This window comes from Alexandromys fortis, unplaced genomic scaffold (genome assembly GCF_014885135.2).
Source record: "Alexandromys fortis isolate MF-2015 unplaced genomic scaffold, M_Fortis_MF-2015_v1.1 scaffold_23, whole genome shotgun sequence".
Classification (NCBI taxonomy): Eukaryota; Metazoa; Chordata; class Mammalia; order Rodentia; family Cricetidae; genus Alexandromys; species Alexandromys fortis.
In genome coordinates this window covers 6,073,455-6,094,068 of record NW_026067907.1, presented here as the reverse complement: position 1 = coordinate 6,094,068, position 20,614 = coordinate 6,073,455, and the positions used below count along the sequence as shown (strand labels likewise).

General features: G+C 45.7%; 1 protein-coding gene across 1 annotated transcript in view; it reads right to left on the bottom strand.

The window, feature by feature from the left end:
• Positions 1-20,614, bottom strand: part of Snx9 (sorting nexin 9) — a 78,795-nt gene that overhangs the window by 29,037 nt on the left and 29,144 nt on the right. Inside the window, exons 2-5 of the mRNA XM_050135718.1 lie at positions 12,946-13,032; positions 11,264-11,338; positions 9,479-9,604; positions 1,671-1,836 (exon numbers count right to left, since the gene is read on the bottom strand). Of these exons, the coding sequence (XP_049991675.1) occupies positions 1,671-1,836; positions 9,479-9,604; positions 11,264-11,338; positions 12,946-13,032 (454 nt within the window). The remainder of the gene's footprint in view (positions 1-1,670; positions 1,837-9,478; positions 9,605-11,263; positions 11,339-12,945; positions 13,033-20,614) is intronic.

Genomic DNA, 20,614 nt, shown 5'->3' with positions numbered 1-20,614 from the left:
TTAACACAGACTACAGCAGTGTGACCTGGTTACCCCCCCCCCCCAAAGCCTCCTAGTGGCTTTGGCGTGGACAAATTTAGTCTTACAAACTTACAAACAAACAAACAAAAAAACTTCTTAATTCAGAGGCATTAGAGAGAAAGGGACAACACCTCTAAGAACAACTGCTTAGCAATGATGACAGACGCGGAAGAGCAGTGAGTCCTCTGCTGTTGGGCTCTGTCGTGTCACACAGAAGCTGAGGGGCTCACATGACAGGCTGAAACACAGAGCAGTCCTGCATCTTTTTAGTTCCAGAGCTGACGTGAAGATCCTTGGGGTGGGGACTGTACTGTGTATGTGTGTGCACATGTACATCTGTGTGTGTGGTACATGTACATGGAACCTGACATGAACATCCTTTCAGGAGCATGTTTGCACTGTGTGTATGTGTGTGTATGCACATGTACATTTGTGTGTGTGGTACATGTACATGGAACCTGACATGAACATCCTTTCAGGAGCGTGTATGTTTGCACTGTGTGTATGTGTGTGCACAAGCACATCTGTGCATGAAGTGCCCACAAAGGCCAGCAGAGGGCACTTTATCCCTTGGAACTGAAGTACAGACACTCAGTTGCCATGTGAGTCTGGGGGATGAACCCTGGTGTTTTTAAACGTGGAGCCAACTCTCCAACCCTGACCATGTGTTTTGGGACAGTCTCCAGCTGGCCTGGAATTCACCAAGTGAGCCCTAGGGTTCTGCCTGTTTCCATCTCAGTGCCTAGGACTTTTCAGTAGGTTATGGGGATCAAACTTAGATCCTTTGCCAACTAAGTTACATCCTCTGTTCCAAATATCCTTTTTTTTTTTTTTTTTTTCTGTCGAGACAGTTTCTCTGTGTTCCTTTGGCTATCCTGGGAGTCTCTGTAGACCACCTGACCTTGAACTCACAAAGGTCCACCTGCCGCTGCCTCGTGAGTGTGTGCCACTACCACCCTGCCTGGTGCAAATATCCTTTCTTCATGTTTGGACTGCCTCTCCTTCAACACATCTCTCCTCTGCTTAAAACCCAATGCGCAGAGCCTCCTGAGCCAGTGCTCGTGCCTTGGCATTTCCTGGATGACCAGAGTGTCTTCTACTCCAGGAGACCCATGGTGCACTGTGGAACTGAGCTCACCTCCTTAAAAACCAGCTATGAATGACTGGATGCTCAGAGTCTTCAGCCCATCTCCCTCTCTGTGAAGAGGAGACTGGCTGGAGAGGAAGTAAATAATCAGCCATGCCAAGGGGATGACTTTCCCACAAAACCCCCGGGGCTGGGGGCGGTGTGACAGGAGAGGCCTGGAAGCACCACCTCTCCCCATGTCTCTCTTAGGGACCTCCTCATCTGGCTGCTCTTGTGCATGCCTTGATGTACTTCTTGTAATACTCTGGCAACAGTAAGTCAAGTGATTCCCTGAGTTAATACTGTTCTAGCAAATTCGTGGACCCCAGGAAGGCTCCATGGGAGGCAATGCTGGGAGGCATTACCAACAACATCCTGAGAGGTGCCTACTGTTCCAAGGAGATGGCGTCAGCACTGAGGAGATGCAGGACCCTCCAGCCAGAGTTGCTGAGGTGTGCTGACTTTGAGAATAGCAACATTGGCCTGCTTTTCCTGTAAGTCACTCCAGCAGAAGTCCCCTCACCTGGTCCTTGGTAGGCTTGTGGGTGGCCGAAGGCAGCGTCCCAGTTGTTAGTGCTGTTTCTCTGGGCACCAGCCCCATCTGTCCTGGTGCCCCAGGCATCTGAGCTGTCCCAGTTCCCAGATTTGGGGGCGTTCCAGGCTGACCAAGGGTCATTGCCACCACCAACCTGTGTGGGAGAGGAACAAGAGATAGAGTATTGTGATGTCTGGAAACGGTGACTCCATCAGCGATGGGCTCACAGGACGGCTGAGAACAACAGACTTGCTGGTAGAAGCAACGGAAACGCATTTCAATTTCTATGTCGAACCCAAGTGAAAACGCAGGCAAGTGTGGTGAGCAACAGCCCGCTCTCACTGATGCGCACATTTCCTTGCGTCTGCTAGAATGACATTTTCCATTGACCTTAACTGCTCTTGAGTAGGTTCGTTTAACTGGACTTTTAAGTAGGTCTTGATTCTCATTTTAAAGAGCAATACACAGACATTAAAGAAAACTTCAGTGGAGACAAGGATTAGCCGCTGAACAACAGGCCTGCCACTTTAGAATGTCTACCTGGATGGATGGAGGGCAAACACAATCCCTCCTTGTCCCATAATTCACTGATTATGGATGACCTCTCTACCTAATCCCTACCCCAACTAACTTAAGCACTGTTCATCATCCAGGAGCAGTAGATTCAACACAGCTGCCTGTCTGAAACTTTACATCTAAAAGCCACTGAAATTTCATAAGACACACACACACATACACACACACACAGGCTACATAACAGGTTACTACTGCCTGTGTAACCTCATCCTGGCTGTTTCAAGCCATCTCCTGAAAGAACTTACAGCATTATCTTAAGTGGCTGAGAAAACCTTGTAACCAAAGGACCTGAGAATGAACTTGGGATGGTCACAAAGGTAGCAGTGACAGGTGTGTGTATCGCACTCATGTATCTATACCCACAGGGAAGCTATGATCATGACAGATGCAGTCAATGTGTTTAATAAGCTACTTCCTGAGAACTACATCCAGGGGATTGTGCTGTGGGACAGCATGTTTTTATAAACCTAAGCAGACAAGCTATTATCCACCAAGGCTGTATGGGATACATATGTGCCTAGGATACATAGGAGCCTACTGCTCCCACGGCCACAATAACAAAACAACATGAGATGAAATCAGGTAGAGAGAAAGACTCGATCATGAGATGCAGCACTCACGGCAGGTCTGACACAGCTGCGGGGGCGGGGCGGCAGAGGTTTTATAGTGACTTCTTGTTCAAGAAGACTACACCAGCGGGCTATGAAGTAGAGTGGATAATAAAGCAGCCAAACAGCCATTTGTCCCTGTGGTGCACTGTGCACAACCAAATGCACACTTTTACACGATGGACAGTGGGTAGGTCAGCAGGGTCAGCACAAACACACACACACGTGAGTGATGTATTCTGTGAGGCCATTGATGCAGCACTAACGGGAGTGTTCGGTTCCATCCGCATCTTACGGGGCCACTCACATGTAAGCCCATCACTGACCTAAACATGGGCTACTCAGTGCTCAACTTCACAGCACAATGGAAAGGCCAGACACCAAACACCTAGGCGAATTCAAACTGCTCTGTAACCATGGGCCACATAAATTTCACGTGGGTACAATGACTAAGGATGCAGGCTCTGATGTTTCTCTAGGCCTGAATCCCAGTTGTCCTACTTACTAGCTACTCACATATGAACAATCCACCCTTCTCAGCTCCCACACCGTAAGAAGGGATTGGTAACTCTAACCTCTCAGTGTGAACAGATCAGTGCATACGTTACTGACAAGGTGGGGTTCGGCAGAGTTATCTTTCTATGTGAGAATTTACCGGGAATATAGAGAAACACCTGATGAGGCAGAAAGCCTGAGGGCTGGACACCAGCCTGCTGCACAGCAAGTTCTAGAGGCTGCCTGGGCTCCAGAGTGAGACGCCACACCAAAATAAATGACAAAGAAAAGAGCTAAGCCAGTTCACTGAGTAGTTATGAGTAGCTATGCTAAAAGGAGAAGGTCATATGATGGTTACGTTTCCAAGCAGTTTAAATGCCAGGTCACATTACTGGAGACATTTTAAAATAAAGAGATGAAAACTAGACATTTAGAATATTTTCTACTATCCAAGGATCTGCTTCCTTTGGATACCCTGAAGAGCAGAAGGCAGAAGTGAAGCTCGGTGGTAATGTCCACCACTCAGGCTTTGGGAGACACATTTTCTAGGCACTTAAAGCCAAGAGCTTGGTGTTTTCAAAATCTGCAACGTGATGGGATATAATGGTCTGTTTTAAAGATCCTTTGGCCACTTATTTCTTTGCCTGTCTTGAAACCACAGGCTCAGCCATACACTAACCCACTCCATTTCATAGCCAAGGGGTCCCGCTTCCTTAGCCTTTTCTTCCCCATTTCCACTGAGCAACACTTTCAGCCCTTTCTTTTCTGCCCCTTCTGGTACAGGGTCTACTGTCACTCACTAGAGCTCACTGGGTGCCGGGCACACACACCAGTCAGGCCTCAGTAAAAGTCTCAGCTGGCAGCCTGCAGGCCCTGACTCTTCCATCACATCTGGCCAACCAAGACCCAGAAGAGCTTCCTCAAATCCCCACATACGAAAATAATACCTGTCGGGCTGGTAAAGGATTATTTCTTCATGTAGTTATTCACACGTCAAATTTACCTTATTTATGGAAGAAGGAGAAGGAGAAGAAGAAGAAGGGGGTGACTGGCTGAGACTTTCAACACAACCAATCTGAGCCAAAATGTTCACCTTAAAATAAAAAGGTACTCAATGAGCAGGGACAACATATAGCAAAGTTTTAACCAAAACCAGAAAGTTCAAAACAAAGCCAAAAAGTCCCAGCATGCCACCTACTCACAAACAATGCATACAGCAGCCAACTCTGTGGTAGTGTGCTGTATCTTCCCAAGCCTGTTTGCTTGGTACCACACAGTACCACTGAAGCACTAAAAATAATCGCAAGCTACAAGGGGTGTGGGAAGTCCCTCTGTGTAAGTGTTGCTTTTATTGGTTAATAAAGAAGGTGCTTTCGGCCAATGGCTTAAACAGAATATAGCCAGGCTAATATATATATGGAGAGAGAGGGGGGAGGGAGCAGAGTCAATGAGAAGCCATGTTAACTCTTCTGGAGACAGACACTAGAGATGGAACATTACCCAGTAAGCCACAGCCATGTGGTGATACACAGATTAATGAAGATGGGTTAACTAAAGATATAAGAGCTAGCTAAAAATACGCTTAAGCTATTGGCCAAATAGTACTGCAAACAACATAGTTTCTGTGTGGTCATTTCATTGTCTAGGCAGACAGGAACAAACAGCCTCCCCCAACAAATTGGTGCCCAACGTGGTTGACTATATCCACTAAAACAGGAAAGGAAAATGGTGTGGGAAGTCCTTCTGTATATGTGTTGCTTTTATTGGTTAATTAAAAAGCTGCTTTTGTCCAATGGCTTAACAGAATATAGCCAGGCTAAAAGAGATATATACAGGGAGGGTAGGCAGAGTCAGGGAGAAGTCATGTAGCTGCCACCAAAGAGATGCGCTGGAACTTTACCCAGTAAGCCACAGCTATTCTGTGGCAATACAGAAATGAAAAAAAAAAATGGGTTAATTTAAAATATAAGAGTTAGCCAAAAATAAGCTTAACAGTATTGCAAATAATATAGTTTCTGTGTGGTTATTTCGTGGTCTTGGCAGCCGGGAACAAATAAACAGCCTCCCCCAACAGGGGTGAGAATGGGCATGACAAATACAATGCATGTCATATAACTTGCAAGACAGACCCAGAAAAAATACACAGTTGAGACTGCAAAATGTCAGGATTTTAACCCTTTCCTTTCAAAAGCACCAATTGTGTGAGCCCAGTCAGGAAGACCAGAGCCACCCTGTTACCTCAAGGCAGACTGAGAGCCACAGCAAGGGACAGAAGAGGCAAAAGTAAACGTCCTCAGGTATGTGCTTTTGTTGGAATATGGCCACTGACTTCCTTGACAACCTATGGAGCCCATGTCCTAGATCCACCAGTGCTCAGCATGGAACAAACACTATAAGGTGTCTATGGAGTGAAATGAATGACACCATTCTCATCTCACAGATGCAAATAAAGTACATCCTGGAAGTGAGGGCACAGAAAAGGTAACCCAGAAGGACCATCGGGACCCAGTTCACATTCTCACTCATGCTAAAAAAATGACAACATACAGGAAACTTTTCAAATCACCGGGCCCCCAAGGACAGTGATCCTGGGTTACAGGAAACAAGAGATTTACAAATGCCCCACTTGCTGCCAGGATCTCACAGAGCCCAGAGCTCTGAGACTTGCTGAGGTGGAGCCTAAGGTGAGGGCTGGAGTGAGAGCATGACAAGAGCTGAACCCAGGAAGCTCCGGGTCTACAGAGGGCCTAGGTCTAGAGCTGAACCCAGGAAGCTCTGGGTCTACAGAGGGCCTAGGTCTAGAGCTGAACCCAGGAAGCTCTGGGTCTACAGAGGGCCTAGGTCTAGAGCTGAACCCAGGAAGCTCTGGGTCTACAGAGGGCCTAGGTCTAGAGCTGAACCCAGGAAGCTCTGGGTCTACAGAGGGCCTAGGTCTAGAGCTGAACCCAGGAAGCTCCGGGTCTACAGAGGGCCTAGGTCTAGAGCTGAACCCAGGAAGCTCCGGGTCTACAGAGGGCCTAGGTCTAGAGCTGACATCTAATAAAGTCATTGTGAGGAATCTCTGTAAGTCAGAGGAGGACTAGGGGAGGAGATGCAGAACACAATCCTAACACAGCAGAGCATCTCACAGTGCACAGTGGACGGCCAGGGTTCCCTTCAGCAGCAGGGCAAAGATACCCCTAAGTGAACTATTCCTCTGCTCACACTTAGAAAAGCTTAAAGCCAAAGAGAAATGGGCATTTAAAAACAACTTACATATATCATTAGGTTCAAAATATTAATGAGGGTACAAGATACTTAGCACTGCAAAGAAAAATCAGAAAGTCTGGCATCCAATAAGGAAACTACCAGGAATGAAGAAGCAGGAAAATATGGCCCATATCAAAGAGAAAAAAATTAGCCAACTGAGGCTGACCCAGTCAGAGTAAGGGAGCCCCAAAATCTACTCAATGTAGGGAAACAACTGAAGGAGCTCTCCCCGGGAGGCAACCACAAACAGAGAAAACAGCAGAGCTCAGTGGGCTTAACTGCACTGAGCCCATCAACATGAATCCTCAGGTCACGACGCTATGCAAAAGAAGGAAGAGGACAACTCATTCGCTGCTCTGAAGCAGCCATAAAACAACAGCAATTAAAGAGAAAGAATTCTACATTGGTCCTGAACTCTAAAGCTGCATCAGGTAGCTACAGCTCAGCTGATGATGGGACAGGAACAAGCCAAGCCTGCACACACAGGAGGAAAAGAGCAGTGGTTCCGGCCACGTTAACAACAGGCAGCAGGCTGTTAGGAGGACAGTGAGTAGTGTCAAACTCATTCCACGCAGATTCCTTTCTGGACAGAGGATAAAATGCAATGTAATAGAAAAAGACCCAGATAGTCCAGGTGTCCCCTAGTCTCAGCAATGACTGCCCAGACACTGTGTATCTTGATGTGATGTAACGTGAAGCACAGCATGTCATCTGTGCTGCAGGCTCACACAGAACATCTGATCTGAGCCCATTCAGTCCTTGAGCTCCCATGGTCATTCAGGGTACTATGGTGTAAGACACAGTCCAGACCGCATGTGGGCTTCTCTAGTGGCAGCTGCTGGCTGCGCAGTGATGAGTTTGCTGTATCTTGCTTCCCGTGGACATCCTAGGGCACCTAGAGCAAGCACCTGCACCTGATAACTAAACATGCAGCCCGAGCAGGGCAGGTGCCTTCTGGGAGAACATGCTGAACCTGTCTCATCTCTGAGTTTAGGTGATTAGGTGACTTCTCTCACGCCGACACAGGAAGACAGGCCATGGCCACCATGACTTTTCACATCTGAGCTGAGTCAGACCCTGCAGGTGGACTATGATTGAGACTTATTTTTGTTAAGGTGGATTTCTGCTTGGCATTTCAATCACACTAGGAAACTAGTTTACAAAGGAGACACTGGACTGTAAGATACCAATGAGTGGGCTCCAGCTCCCACAGCTTACTGTTCCCTTCCAAAAGCACTTAAAGCTCAATGCAGTCAATAGATTACTAGTTGTTAAGTCCACCAAGAAGCCACCCCACGATTTATGTTACTGTCTTAAAGGAGAGGTCCTGTGTGTATGCAAGGCTCCACCTCATTACACCTGTGGAGAGCTCCCAGGGCTTCACTTGAACACTGCATGTCCTGCTGCAGCTTGACTTGTACACTGTGTGTCCTGCTGCAGCTTGACTTACACTGCGTGTCCTGCTGCAGCTTGACTTACACACTGTGTGTCCTGCTGCAGCTTGACTTGTACACTGTGTGTCCTGCTGCAGCTTGACTTGTACACTGCGTGTCCTGCTGCAGCTTGACTTGTACACTGTGTGTCCTGCTGCAGCTTGACTTGAACACTGCGTGTCCTGCTGCAGCTTGGCTCCCCTGCCGGGCCTTCCAGAGCAGGACTTTCCCCGAGGTATACGAGAAACTGAATGGAAAGTTAGCATTTACTGTTCACAACAGGGGGAGTTTAGAGAGGTGTTTCTTCAGCTCATCCGTATGACTAAGATAGCATCAGACATTTCTCACTGATTAAACACTCAGTAACTGCTGCCGTGGACTAGAAAGTGAAGAAGGAAGCAACCAATGTGCTAGCACTGCCCCCACCCAGCAGCGACACTGTGATGGGAATCACTGAGGGAGATTTAACTGTTTCTCCCAAAGAGGCCAGAGGATACAACATCCTCTCATGTGAACACCTAACCACTCAACTCAAAACACCAAAGGGTCTGTACATTTCCCTGTTTTGTTACTCATAGAGCTAAATCTCAGTTCCACAGATGAAGCTCTGGAGACTATAGGAACAAGTAATAGAAGACAGAACATATGATATGTACTCCTTCTGTCACTCTTAGTTTGTATTTGAGGCAGAGTCTAACTATGCAGCCCTGGCTGGCTTAGAACTTGCTATATAGACCAGGCTGGCCTAGAACTCACAGACCCACTTGCCTCTGCCTCCCGAGTGTGAGTGTGGGGATTAAAGGCAAGCACCAACATGCGATGTTGAAAATATGTACATTCTTAAAAACACAAGTGCACATTGGGCGCACTCACAGCCAGCAGCACTAGCACATAAGTGCCCGAGTGCCTGACAAGAGGATAACAAAGCCCTGGTCTGGTCCAACAGACACTGGCCGCCTCTATCAGTTTCCTTCCTTCTTCATAGACCCTCATTCTGGGGAATATTTGGCCTTTGGGGGGTTGTATTCAAATCCTGATACTCTCAAAAGCAAATTTTAACACCCTATCTTGCATTTTTGTTTTTAATGTTGTAGTCTTTAGCAGGCATTTCAGGTGAGGTCTGTGTTAATTCCCAGCAGGAATGTCATACATCCCTCATGCCTCAGCCCCTCATGCCACACAATGTCATGCCACAATATCCCCTCACGCCCCCCATGCCACACTCCCCCATACGGCACACACCCCACATGGCACACACCCCTCACATGGCACCCCCCATGGCACACCCCCCCATGGCACACCCCCACCTTGGCACCTCCTCCCCCAGCTACTTTGATGTTGCTTTCAGGGAGCAATGACAGCAAGGCTGAACCATAGCTTCCACTTAAGCTCGGTCTCAGGAAAGCCAGTCCAGGCCACAGGAGGAGGGACGTACCTGGCTGTTGCTGTTGGCAGAAGACGAGTTGGCCTGAGCAGTGCTCCCTGAGAGGGAATCGAGGAAAGCTTGGTCCGCCACGGAATTTCCACAAGAAAACGGATCTTTTCCATCACTGGATAAAATCTGCACGTTAGAAAGAAGCCATCGTGTCATGGACTGCACTGCAGCGAGAGCTTACGGAAGACAGCAAGTGCTGTCTATCACGGCAGACACTCCATGCGCTGCAGACGTCCTTCTAAGGACGGTTTCTGCTGCTCACTACACTGATGATAAGATGTAATTTCATTTGTATTTACTTTAAACAATTTTTTCTTGAGATTTCTTCTTTGACTTATGTGCAACTTAGACTAATTTTCAAGCACTTTGGCATTTTCTAGCAATTCTTGTGTTATTGTTTGGAGTTAAATTTAACTATAGTCTAAGAAGCTCTCTATGATTGATCTACCTACTCTCTCTCTGTCGGGTGATTGTGCTAGGAGTCAATCAGTGTGGCACTAAGTTCTACCCCTAATTCTCTTCTTTTAGGCACATTAAATGCTTTATAGTTCAGAACATGGCCTATTTTAGTTCATGGAATCTATCTTATCCTGCTGAAGAAGGATCTGCTGGTTCATCCATGTTCTGGCCAATTTTAGCCTGTTGGATAGGTCCGTTTCTGGTATAGTCTTGAAAGACACACAAAGAAGTTGAAACTACTCCTCTTTAGAGGCAAACAGAATTCTATAAATAAAAAGGATACCAATATCAACCTAAATCCTTGGATTTCTCTGTCTTGTCCAGTTTAGGATCTTACATGTGCAGTGCATACAGCCAGAAGAGGATCTGAAACTCAGACTTTCAAACCGTGCTCAGGGGCCTCTAAACGGCTAGCCTTGTATGGACAAATCTACAGCATGTGTGTGAACACGCATTTCTGAAGGGAAAAAAGCTACTGATTTCCCAGAGAGTTTAAGACACCACCTCTCATTTTCAACCATAGACAAGAGAACACAGACAGAGAAGCACAGCCTTCCCACTGGGCTGTCTGTCAGGTCCCAGGGCAGCAGAGCCTCCCCACTGGGCTGTCTGTCAGGTCCCAGGGCAGCACTCTTCACACAGTCCCCTTCTACACTGAGTGAACCAAAGACTCACAGCTCTTGATCCAGCTCCAATTTTAGTCACAGGTGCAGCAGGAAACCTTAGTTCCTGTCACTCAAGATGATTGGTAAATGCTCAGTTTTGAGACCTACAGGCAGCTAGCAGGGTGCCAGGTAGCTGACCCAGAAGGTGGCATGGCTACCCAGTGGCTTTGTCTCTGCAGGATCACCTCAGGATATGGGGGTGCTATCCTTTGCTGCAGCAGAGACACCCTTGTGTCTATGGAAATAGCTGAAGGAAGTGTGACGCCTACCCTTTAAAGACTCCACTCTGTCAGTTAACTTACCATAGAGCTCTGGGCAGCAGGTACTATACATCAGCAAAAGAAAAATGGGGGTTTTTATTCAGAAAAACCAAAAGTTTCTACTCTGGGAAGGAAGCTAACCTAAACATCCTCATAGCTTGGGTCCATAGGAAATCCTTTCCCTTTTTCTACTTCAATGAACGTTCTGTGTTTTATTTAATTACTACTTACTACTTTTCCAACGAAATTTTACTTTTAAAATGGCTGCTATCTTCCTGACAGCCTTTTAACTCAACTGGTAAAAAGATGCCGAACAAAGATCAGCTTTAGTTAATCAATGGCGGTACGTTCTTACCTCTACATAGTCTGTAGGAACAAGCCCTGTTCTCCTACGTTCTTACCTCTACATAGTCTGTAGGAACAAGCCCTTGTTCTCCTTTGTTGTTTCTTCCTTCCAGCCATCCACCACCAACATTCTAACAGAAAAGATAAAGGTAAAAGTTGAAGTTAGGATTTCCGGTTGAAAATTTGTGCTGAGAATTGGTATGACATATAATTTTTACATGAAAAATAATAAGAAACATTTTGTGACTACAGAGTTAATACTGTTCAAAATCATATATTCTTAAATCTTGTTTATTATAGAAAATAGTGCAATCTAACAAAGAATCTCAAGAAGTGATTAAATACTTCCTGTGTGCAGGCGTGTGTGCATATAACACAGGTGGGATCAGAAGTCAACCTCGGGTGTTATTCCCTGGGCACTGTCTACAGTCTTTAAAAAACATATGTGTGTGTATGTATTTACTTCCTGTTTGTGCAACTTGTGTGCAGATTAAAAGACAACTTTCAGGAGTAGGGTCTCTCTTCTACCACGTGAGTGCTGGGTCATCAACTCATGTCCCTAAGCTGGGTGGCAAACACCCATATCCACTGAGTCATCTCTCTGGCCTAGGGCTCACCAAATAGAGCAGGCTGGCTAGTCACAGAGGTCCAAGAACCCACTTGACTCCACCTACCTCCTTGCTGGGCAACAAGGGGCTTTTCATGTGGCTTCTGGGATTGAACTCAGGTCCCCAAGCTTACAAGCCTAGCATTTTACCAACAAACATATCTTCCCTTTCTTGAATATATTTTCAAGGTAACCCAGAGAATAAAACTAGGAAATGTGACATAAAATAAAAAGATGGGCATAGAAAATGTGAATTTTTTACGCTAATTTGTCATAAAAGGTCTGTCAATATAGTCAATATTGTTTAATGGCATTAATATTCTAGGAGATTTTCAGGTTAAAAGTAGAATTTTAAGTCAGTTCAAGGCCAGCCTAGTTTACAGAGGGAGTTCCAAGACAGTCAAAAATAAACAGAGAAACTCTGTCTTAAAAAACAAATCAAAAAAACAAACAAAAAAGCAACAAAGAATTAAACATAGTGAGGTGACTATCACACAGAGACAACAGATCTTGGCCTACAATTATTTAAAAATGGAATTAAGTTTACTTCTGAGAATCCTGGTAACAAAAATCACAAAAGAAACTCAACGGATTATAAAGAATGTAGTCTCTAAAAGGAAACATGGCAACTCTCCACCAGGAGAGCCTGCACAACAGATACTCATGGGAAGGTGCATATGTGCATATGTCTGTGTGCACACAAGTTCAAAGACAGTGTGTGACGATGAGAAGCTATGTGCCATACAGCGATGCCATCCCCCTGCTAACATGCATGGCTGTCTGGGAATCCAATTGCAGGATCAGGCTTGGGTCAGTGAGAGCACTCAGTAAACTAAGCGGTTTAGGAAGGTCAGCACCATAGCCCCTGAAGTCTATTAAAGATACACAGCATCGGGGTGTAAGGACAAAGCATGGGAACTAACTGCAAAACCATGACAAGGGGCTTGATAGGTTACAAATGTTAAGGAAAAAAGCATGAATTCAGTCATGTACTCAGACATTTTTAGGGACTAACCTTCCCCCAGTGTGCACCTTACAGCTTCTTACAGTGCCACCAGTATTTCAGAAGCAACAGCTACAACACTGATGTGAGCTGATGAATCCATAGTGCTGTAAGCACTGGGCTCTTACCGGGTTTGTAATTGTGATGATTTCCCCTTCGCTGACTGTCAGCTCATTGTTTCCAGGTTCAGCAGCAAAGTCATACATAACCCGAGCCTGCAGGGGGCGGACAGGAAAGCAGACGTTACAAATGTACAGCAAACACAAACCCAGACAACCTTTAGCTTGTTCATAAACGCAAAGGTGTGAACCTGACAAAGGCTGTGGCTGATTGGGAAGAAAGGAAAACAGTCCAGGACACTTGTCTCCTCAGGAACCCCGACGGCCACAGCCCCTGCACACACCGCACTTGGAAGTTAGCCCTAATATACAGCTCCAAACACACACGTTTCACTAAGAAAGAAAAAGGGATGCTTTTCATTGGCTAGTCTTAAGTAGACATAGGTGTTTATAACGGGTCCACTCGGGAATGCGGGTGCTGTGCACAGGCATGCCATGCCAGGTTCACACCTAAGAGAAACTCTTGGGATCAAATACTCAGCAGGCCAGGAGCTGGCCCTGGGGTGACTTTGATCACATGGAGTGGAGTCTCCAGCAATTTAACTTGGCCATCTGAGACTCACACAGCAGACCTTGCTCTCTCCCATACCTTCCATCAACCCAAGAGCTACGCAGGTGATGGAGGTGGGTCTGGTCTTTATCTATCTGTTGCTTTCATTGGTTAATAAAGAAACTGCCTTGGCCTTTAATAGGACAGAATATTAGGTGGGTGGAGTAGACAGAACAGAATGCTGGGAGAAAGAAGCCAAGTCAGGGAGTAGCCATGATTCTCCTCTCCGACCCAGACGCAGGTTAAGATCTTTCCTGGTAAGCCACCTCGTGGTGCTACACAGATTATTAGAAATGGGTTAATCAAGATGTGAGAATTAGCCAGTAAGAGGATAGAGCTAATGGACCAAACAGTGTTTAAAAGAATACAGTTTCCGTGTAATTATTTCGGGTAAAGCTAGCCAGGTGGCGGGAAGCAGCCCACCATTCCTACTACACACAGGGCTGTGTGTGCTAGCCAGGTGACCTCAACAGCCTTGATGGCCAAATGTTCAAAGCAGGTAACTCACTTGTCTCACAAGCATGAGGATCCGCGTTCAGATCTCCAGCACTCACAGAAATAAATGCTTGACAATTCTGACCGCTTTTAATTCTAGCCCTTGGATGGCACAGACGGTGGGGGAGGGGGCAGATCTTGGAGCAAATCAAGTAGCTAGATTATCCCAACCAGCAGGCTCTGGGCTCAGCTGAGACCCCGCCTGAATAAATAAGTTGAAAGCAACTGAGGAAGACTTCTGATGTCAGTCTAGATCTCCACGAATACCTGCATACATAGGCGTGCACACTGGCACACACATGTCCAAGTGTGCAGACATGGACACACACGAGCACACCCCTTACACAGACACATACATGAATGAATGAATGAATGAATGAATGAATGGGAAAATGGACTAAATAAAGGGAGTTAGTTGTTCTGTGGTGTGAGGAAGGCTGGTCTTTCAGCTTGTTCAGGTGGAGCCCTGGGACAGCAATGGCAGATTGTTGTGTTCCTTGAGGCACCGTCAGGCATGCTTCACCAGAGAGAACTAAGACTGTAAAAAGTGTGTCTGCTGCTAACTGAGCGTCCTTACTGCAGCATCTCTGCTGCTGCTTAGGACAGGGGCTCCCTGTAGCCCAGGATGCCCAGCACTCCATGGAGGCGGTCTTTCCACTGCAGCACCATGCCCAGATTCTGACCAGCTTCCAGCTCTACGTGTCTCGCGGATTTCTCCCTCCAGGGGTCAAGTGTGCCTAGGACACAGCGCTTGCTTTAGAAGTGCCTGGCTATACTGAAAAGGAAACTCGGGTTTCCAATACGGCTAGTGAAGCAGGACAGTGTGGCTGCATTCACTTCACCTGTCTTCACCAAACATCCGCCAAACACAGCAAGAACCAGCCTTTCACTGCCCACTGTCTCCCTTTCCTATCCATTTCAATCAGAACTGTTAACAGAGATGAACGAGTCACAAGTAGTAATATGAGATAGGGGACCCCACTATCTTGAAATTAAAAAAAAAAAAAAGATAACAAGATCTCCTGAGTAAATTGGGAACATGAAGACCTTGGGGGAGGGTTGAAGGGGAGGGGGAGAGGCAGGGAGGGGAGCAGAGAAAAAATGTAGAGCTCATTTAAAAATCAATAAAAAAAAATAAGATAGACTACCGGGTGAACGTGCCATAAATTGGGTATTTAAAAAAGTTACAGAATATTATTATGGTGCTTTGTGATTTTCAATGGAACATTGTTTCAACTTTTCCCCCACACTTGAAATTTTTCCTAAAAAATACTGGAAAGAAGCAAATGGCAGTGTAGTTTGTCAGTCAAGAAAGCCTATCAGTTGTCCCCTGGGAGCATGGAAAGGGGCAAGACCAGCAGGGACAGACACTGACCGTCTACTCAGATCGGGACAAAGGACAAAGGGACCACGTGGAGGTGCTCTCCGCACACAGCTGCACAGGAGATAGAGTTCTGCTTGTCATGTTGTGGGATGGTTTGTGGGATGGTTTCTGAAAACATGTCACATCAACCTCAATGCTCTGCGACAGGGCAGGAGGCGATAAATGGAAAGGCGCCCGCGGAAGGAAGTGAGCTTCCTCTGGAGGGGAGCCCAGAGTGCTGGCTCAGCTCCACACTGGAGCGCAGCCTGATGCTTTGTTGCTGCTCCTTAAGATGCCTGTTGCATCATTCCAGTTCAGCTACACCCCGTTAGTGCCCAGAACAGAATCCAGAGGCCCCTTGTTCACTAGGTGTAATTTGGTGAGCCAGAGTGTAAGACAAGTGAACACTGAGATGGAGAGTCCATCAGACTAGACATTAGTGGACATCTCTTAGTCCCCAGGTCCATAGTGCTGGGAAGCGGCCCTAAGGGAGTGATGTGTCTGTTAGCTATCAGAATCTAATGCCATAAAACAGGCCTGTGAGATGGGATTCACTTTCCCAGCTGTTCTGCCATGTGAGCACCCAACGTCCCTCCCTCCACAGGACAAAGTATTCAGAGTGCTACCTGGGATACAGAATGGGTTCTAAGACAGTCTGGAACTTTGACTTCCCAGCTTCCGTAATGCTGGGAGAACAAATCCCATTCTTTGTAAGCTACCTACCCTCCAGGGTTTCTGCAATGGCTGCACAATGGACTAATGTCCACAGGAAAAGTGATAAAACAGTGTGCTTCAAAAGCTAGAGATGCCCCTTAGAAAACAGAACGGAGAATAATTTCGGAGAACAAAAAGATTTAATAGCACATTTTCACAGAAGCATACACTGTCAGGAGAAGATGTATTGGACACTAAGCATGTACAAGACAGGGAGCCTTCAGCACTGAAGACCACTGGGCTGGCTCATCACCACTTCCCTTTCTCTCCTAGCCTGCCTCTTTCCACGCTTTGTCTCCATCACCTACCTTTCCCTCCTATCCATCAATGATGAGATCTACAAAGATACACACACTGCCTCAACTCCACCATCTACCCGTCTATTTCCTATACACACTGCCTCAACTCCACCGTCTACCCGTCTATTTCCTATGTGGCCTCTAAAAGAAAAGATTCATGTTTTTTTCATCACTGCCTCTTCCAATGGTATCTACATTCTAGAGCTATGTTCCCACAAAGTTCCTGCTTAGCACATAACTTCACGCTATATATTCAGTTCAGATTACCAACTACAATCAATCCCCCAAACAGAAATTTCAAAAATCATATATGAGGTAAATGGCTGGTAAGCATATTCTAGGTACTAGTAAAACACACATGGACAGAGTCAAGCTCTCAAATGCTCCCAAGACACCTAGAGTGCACAGCACACCAGCTGCTGGGTACACAGCCCGTCTCCATGAAGGCACACTTCTCTGAGAAGAGAGAGCACACAAATATCACTCCTTTTTTTAACCTATGCTGCTCCGAATCACTTTCTTTTGTTTCCCTCTGATTCTGACCATAAAAATCACTACATGCCTCAGTGGGAGAGGGCACCTGAGGCCCTGGGTTTGCTTCCCATCCACATATACACAAGGTAGGAGGGGGTTAGAGGGGGGAGAGGGAAGGCAAGAGAGAGAGATTACTAACTTTAATACAAAACAATAGAACAAGTTATAAGAAACTCTGCAGTGTAGGCTGGTGACAAGCCTCTGAGGCTAAAGGGGCCTGACGCCAAGGCTGATGACTTGAGTAAGATCCATGGAACTCACACGGTAGGTAGTGAGAACTGATGCACTCAAGTTATCCCTTGATGGCCACACACATGCCAGGGTGCACGTACCTCCCAAATCAACCAAACAATCAATCAAAATTTGAAACATCGGCAATCATATTAGAAATCATTCTAATAGAAATATGGTGTTTTGTTTTGTTTGTTTCAAGACAGGGTTTCTTTGTATAACAGTCCTAGTCCTGGCTGTCCTGAAACTAGTTCTGGCCTTGAACTCAGAGATCTGCCTGCCTCTGCCTCCCAAGTACTGGGGTTAAAGGCATGTACCACCACCGCCCAGCTTATAGAAAGGGGTTATATAATTCAAGAAATAGCCGCCCAACAGGAAAATGGACAGAGGAACATATGGCTGAAGAAACTTAAAACAGCAATTAAACATATGAAGAATTGCTCAATTTCTCACACATAAGACATTTATTTGATAGATTTTTGTCAAATTTTTCCTCTATCGGGACTTATCCTTTAAACATCTACTGGCAACAGATAGCTATAGAGATGTATGTGTATGTCTGTACATGTCTCTGTGTGTGCAAATGTTTCTCTCTCTGTGTGTAATGGTTCTCCCCATCTTCACAAATAGAAAAACTAAATGCTCTCTATAAGTTTGGCCACGGTGTCTCTTTGCAGCAATAGAATAGTGACTAAGACAGCTATCAACACCACAGTGCATGATGTGGCAATACAGGAATGAAAACACCTCCATAAGTAGACATAACACAAACAGTCAATCAAGGAAAGCAAACTGCAGGCTAGGGCATACAGTGTGTTATCTTTTTATAGACAGGATAATATTTATATTTGCCAGTATTTCTGTAACAAACCATTAGACAATAAGAAGTGAATTTTAAATTGATTACCAATAAAGGCAGAAAAGGAAAGAGAGTGGGTAAGAACAGAGGTTTCTCAGTATATATATATTTTTCTTGTTTTAATTTTAATGTGTAGATAAATCACTGATTTAAGAATTCTAAATTAATGGGAAGCATTACTTAACAACAAAAGAGAATATATAGAAGAATGACCTTAAGAAACTGCCTAGTTAAAAAAAAATCTCCTAAGGAATATTAGAAAGTACTTGGTTACACCCATGACATTCATGTCACTATGACCCAATGGGCATATCTTGACAGGCCAGCTGTTACTGTAGCTCAGAATCCACTGCCGACATCTCTTCTCCCCCAGCAGCCTGGACAGCACCTTTTGGTACTCTGAATGCAAGCCAACAGGAGGTGGCTTCCAGGTCGGAACCAGGTTGATCTCTCCAAGCCTTGTGACCAAAGTATGTGGTGTCCTCAGAGTCTTACGGGTCCAAGTGGGCAAGCAAGATCAACAGCAATACTTGTACTGTTTGGGGAGGGAGGGGTCTCTGGGTGTCCCACACTTAGCACTGAGCTTTTTCTTTAGCAACTGGAAAAGCACTACCTTAAACTCTTTTTGACTGATTAGATTTAAGGCCCATTCCACAGGAGAAAACTCATGGCTGATAGGATAAATTTAGCCAAGAACTCATGGCTGGGGAACTCAGTGGCCCTGGAGAGTGAACCTACTACCATTCTTTTGCTTAATGGACACAGTATCAAGTTGCCTTCTAAATACATATAACCATGTATATCCACATGTCTTTATATCCATAGATCAGTGCAACCGACAGGCCTCAGCACACTCCTCTTCCCTCAAGGTTCAGAGAACATCACAGAAGAGGGACAGAAAGACTGTAAGAGACAAAGACTGAGGACGACTAAGGCAGAACAGTGTCCCTGGACATGAAGTGGTCATTGCGTCCATGAGCTCACACCAACCAGCTAAGGCTGCCTACAGCTGAAGCAGTCAACTGTGCAGCAGGGATGGGGGATCTGTTAATAACTGATACCTCCGAGGGAAGGGAAAGTCAGTTTTCTTAAGGGGTGTGATCCTGATTAGGTCAACCATGTGCCAGGGCATGCCCCACACCCAAGCAAATATGGGCAGTAGTAACTGCACTTGGTTTATATAAAAGGAGGAGGAAGAGGAGGCAGGAAGAAGAGGAAGAGGAAAAGAAAGAGGAAGAAGAAAAAGGAGGAGGAGAAGACAAGATGAAGAAGAAAAAAGGAAGAAGAGGGGGAGATGAAATTGGGATAGCAACATGGTGGAAGCGAGAGGACTTGAAATAGGGAGCAGGGTGAATTTAACTATGTCTGTCTGTCTGTTTGTATGATATTCTCAAAGAATGAAGTTTTTTTTTAAAGAAACACTAAAGGTGAGATCAGAAATGTAAAGTACTGCCTGCAGCTCTGTCTAGGATATTTAAAATCACAATGAAAATACGTGTTTCGTGAGAATGCAGATAACAGACTGCCGTGTGGTTACACTGGTGCAGGACTCTCATCTTTAATACATTAAATTCTTTGTACGCAGACACAGTACATGTAACTCCTGTGCATTCGCCCAACAACGGTAATCTACTGAAGCTGTACAAAAGTTTAAAACCAACCCTCCTTCCTGGCCAAAGGGCGCAGAAGCTAATAGATAGGGTTTTTGGTTTTGAGACAGAGTCTCATGTAGCCTAGGCTGGCCTCGCACTCTGTATGGTTGAGGATGACTCTAAATTTCTAATACTTCTGTCCCATCTCTTGAGGGTAGGGATAACAGGTGTGGTAGACCAAACCCTGGGTTCCATGCTTGCTAGATAAGCCCTCTCCCAACTGAGCTCCAGCCCAGCCTCTGACAGTTTGAAGCTAGCCTTGAAAGCATTACTCATCTGAGCCACACTTACACAGGTACTTCCCAACACCCACCCGCAGCTACTCAAAGCAATCCCATCCTCCTCCCACCTCCCCACTCTCATCTCCTGCAGTCCAGGCTGGCTCAAACTCTGTGAAGCCAAGGCTGACCAAGAATTTCTGATTCAGATGTTTTCTATTTCACCTATAAATTTGGTGCTAAGGATTGACTAGGGCTTTATGCACACAAGACTGGGCTACAACAGGAGCTCACTGGTTTCCTAATCTTAGGGCATCCATATCTGCACCTCTAAGATTGTTTATCACCTTTCAACCCCCAGGGTTGCTAAGAACACAACTTCACTTCTAGTTCCAAACTAAAATGCTGCATTATTTTTCCTGACTGTAAAAGCATGTGTTTATTTCAAAGAGAGAGAAAAAAAGAAAAAAGATTGACAAAAGCCGAAAATCAAATTCCCAAATCCCCAGCCCCAGATATAAGAAGTATAGAACAGTCTAGTGATTAGGAGCTGCCTTTTAGCCAGGCAATGAGTTCAAATCCCTACTCTATCAACTCACTAGCCTTGAAAACTTGGCTCATTTGTTTAACCTGGCCCTCAGATTCCTCAGGAATAAGATAAGGAACAGCCTGTACCTTGTGACTTGAATGAAGTAATAAAATTAAAGCACAGAGGAAAGTGACTGGCTTAGCAGGCCAGTACATGCTGGCTGTTCTGACCTTT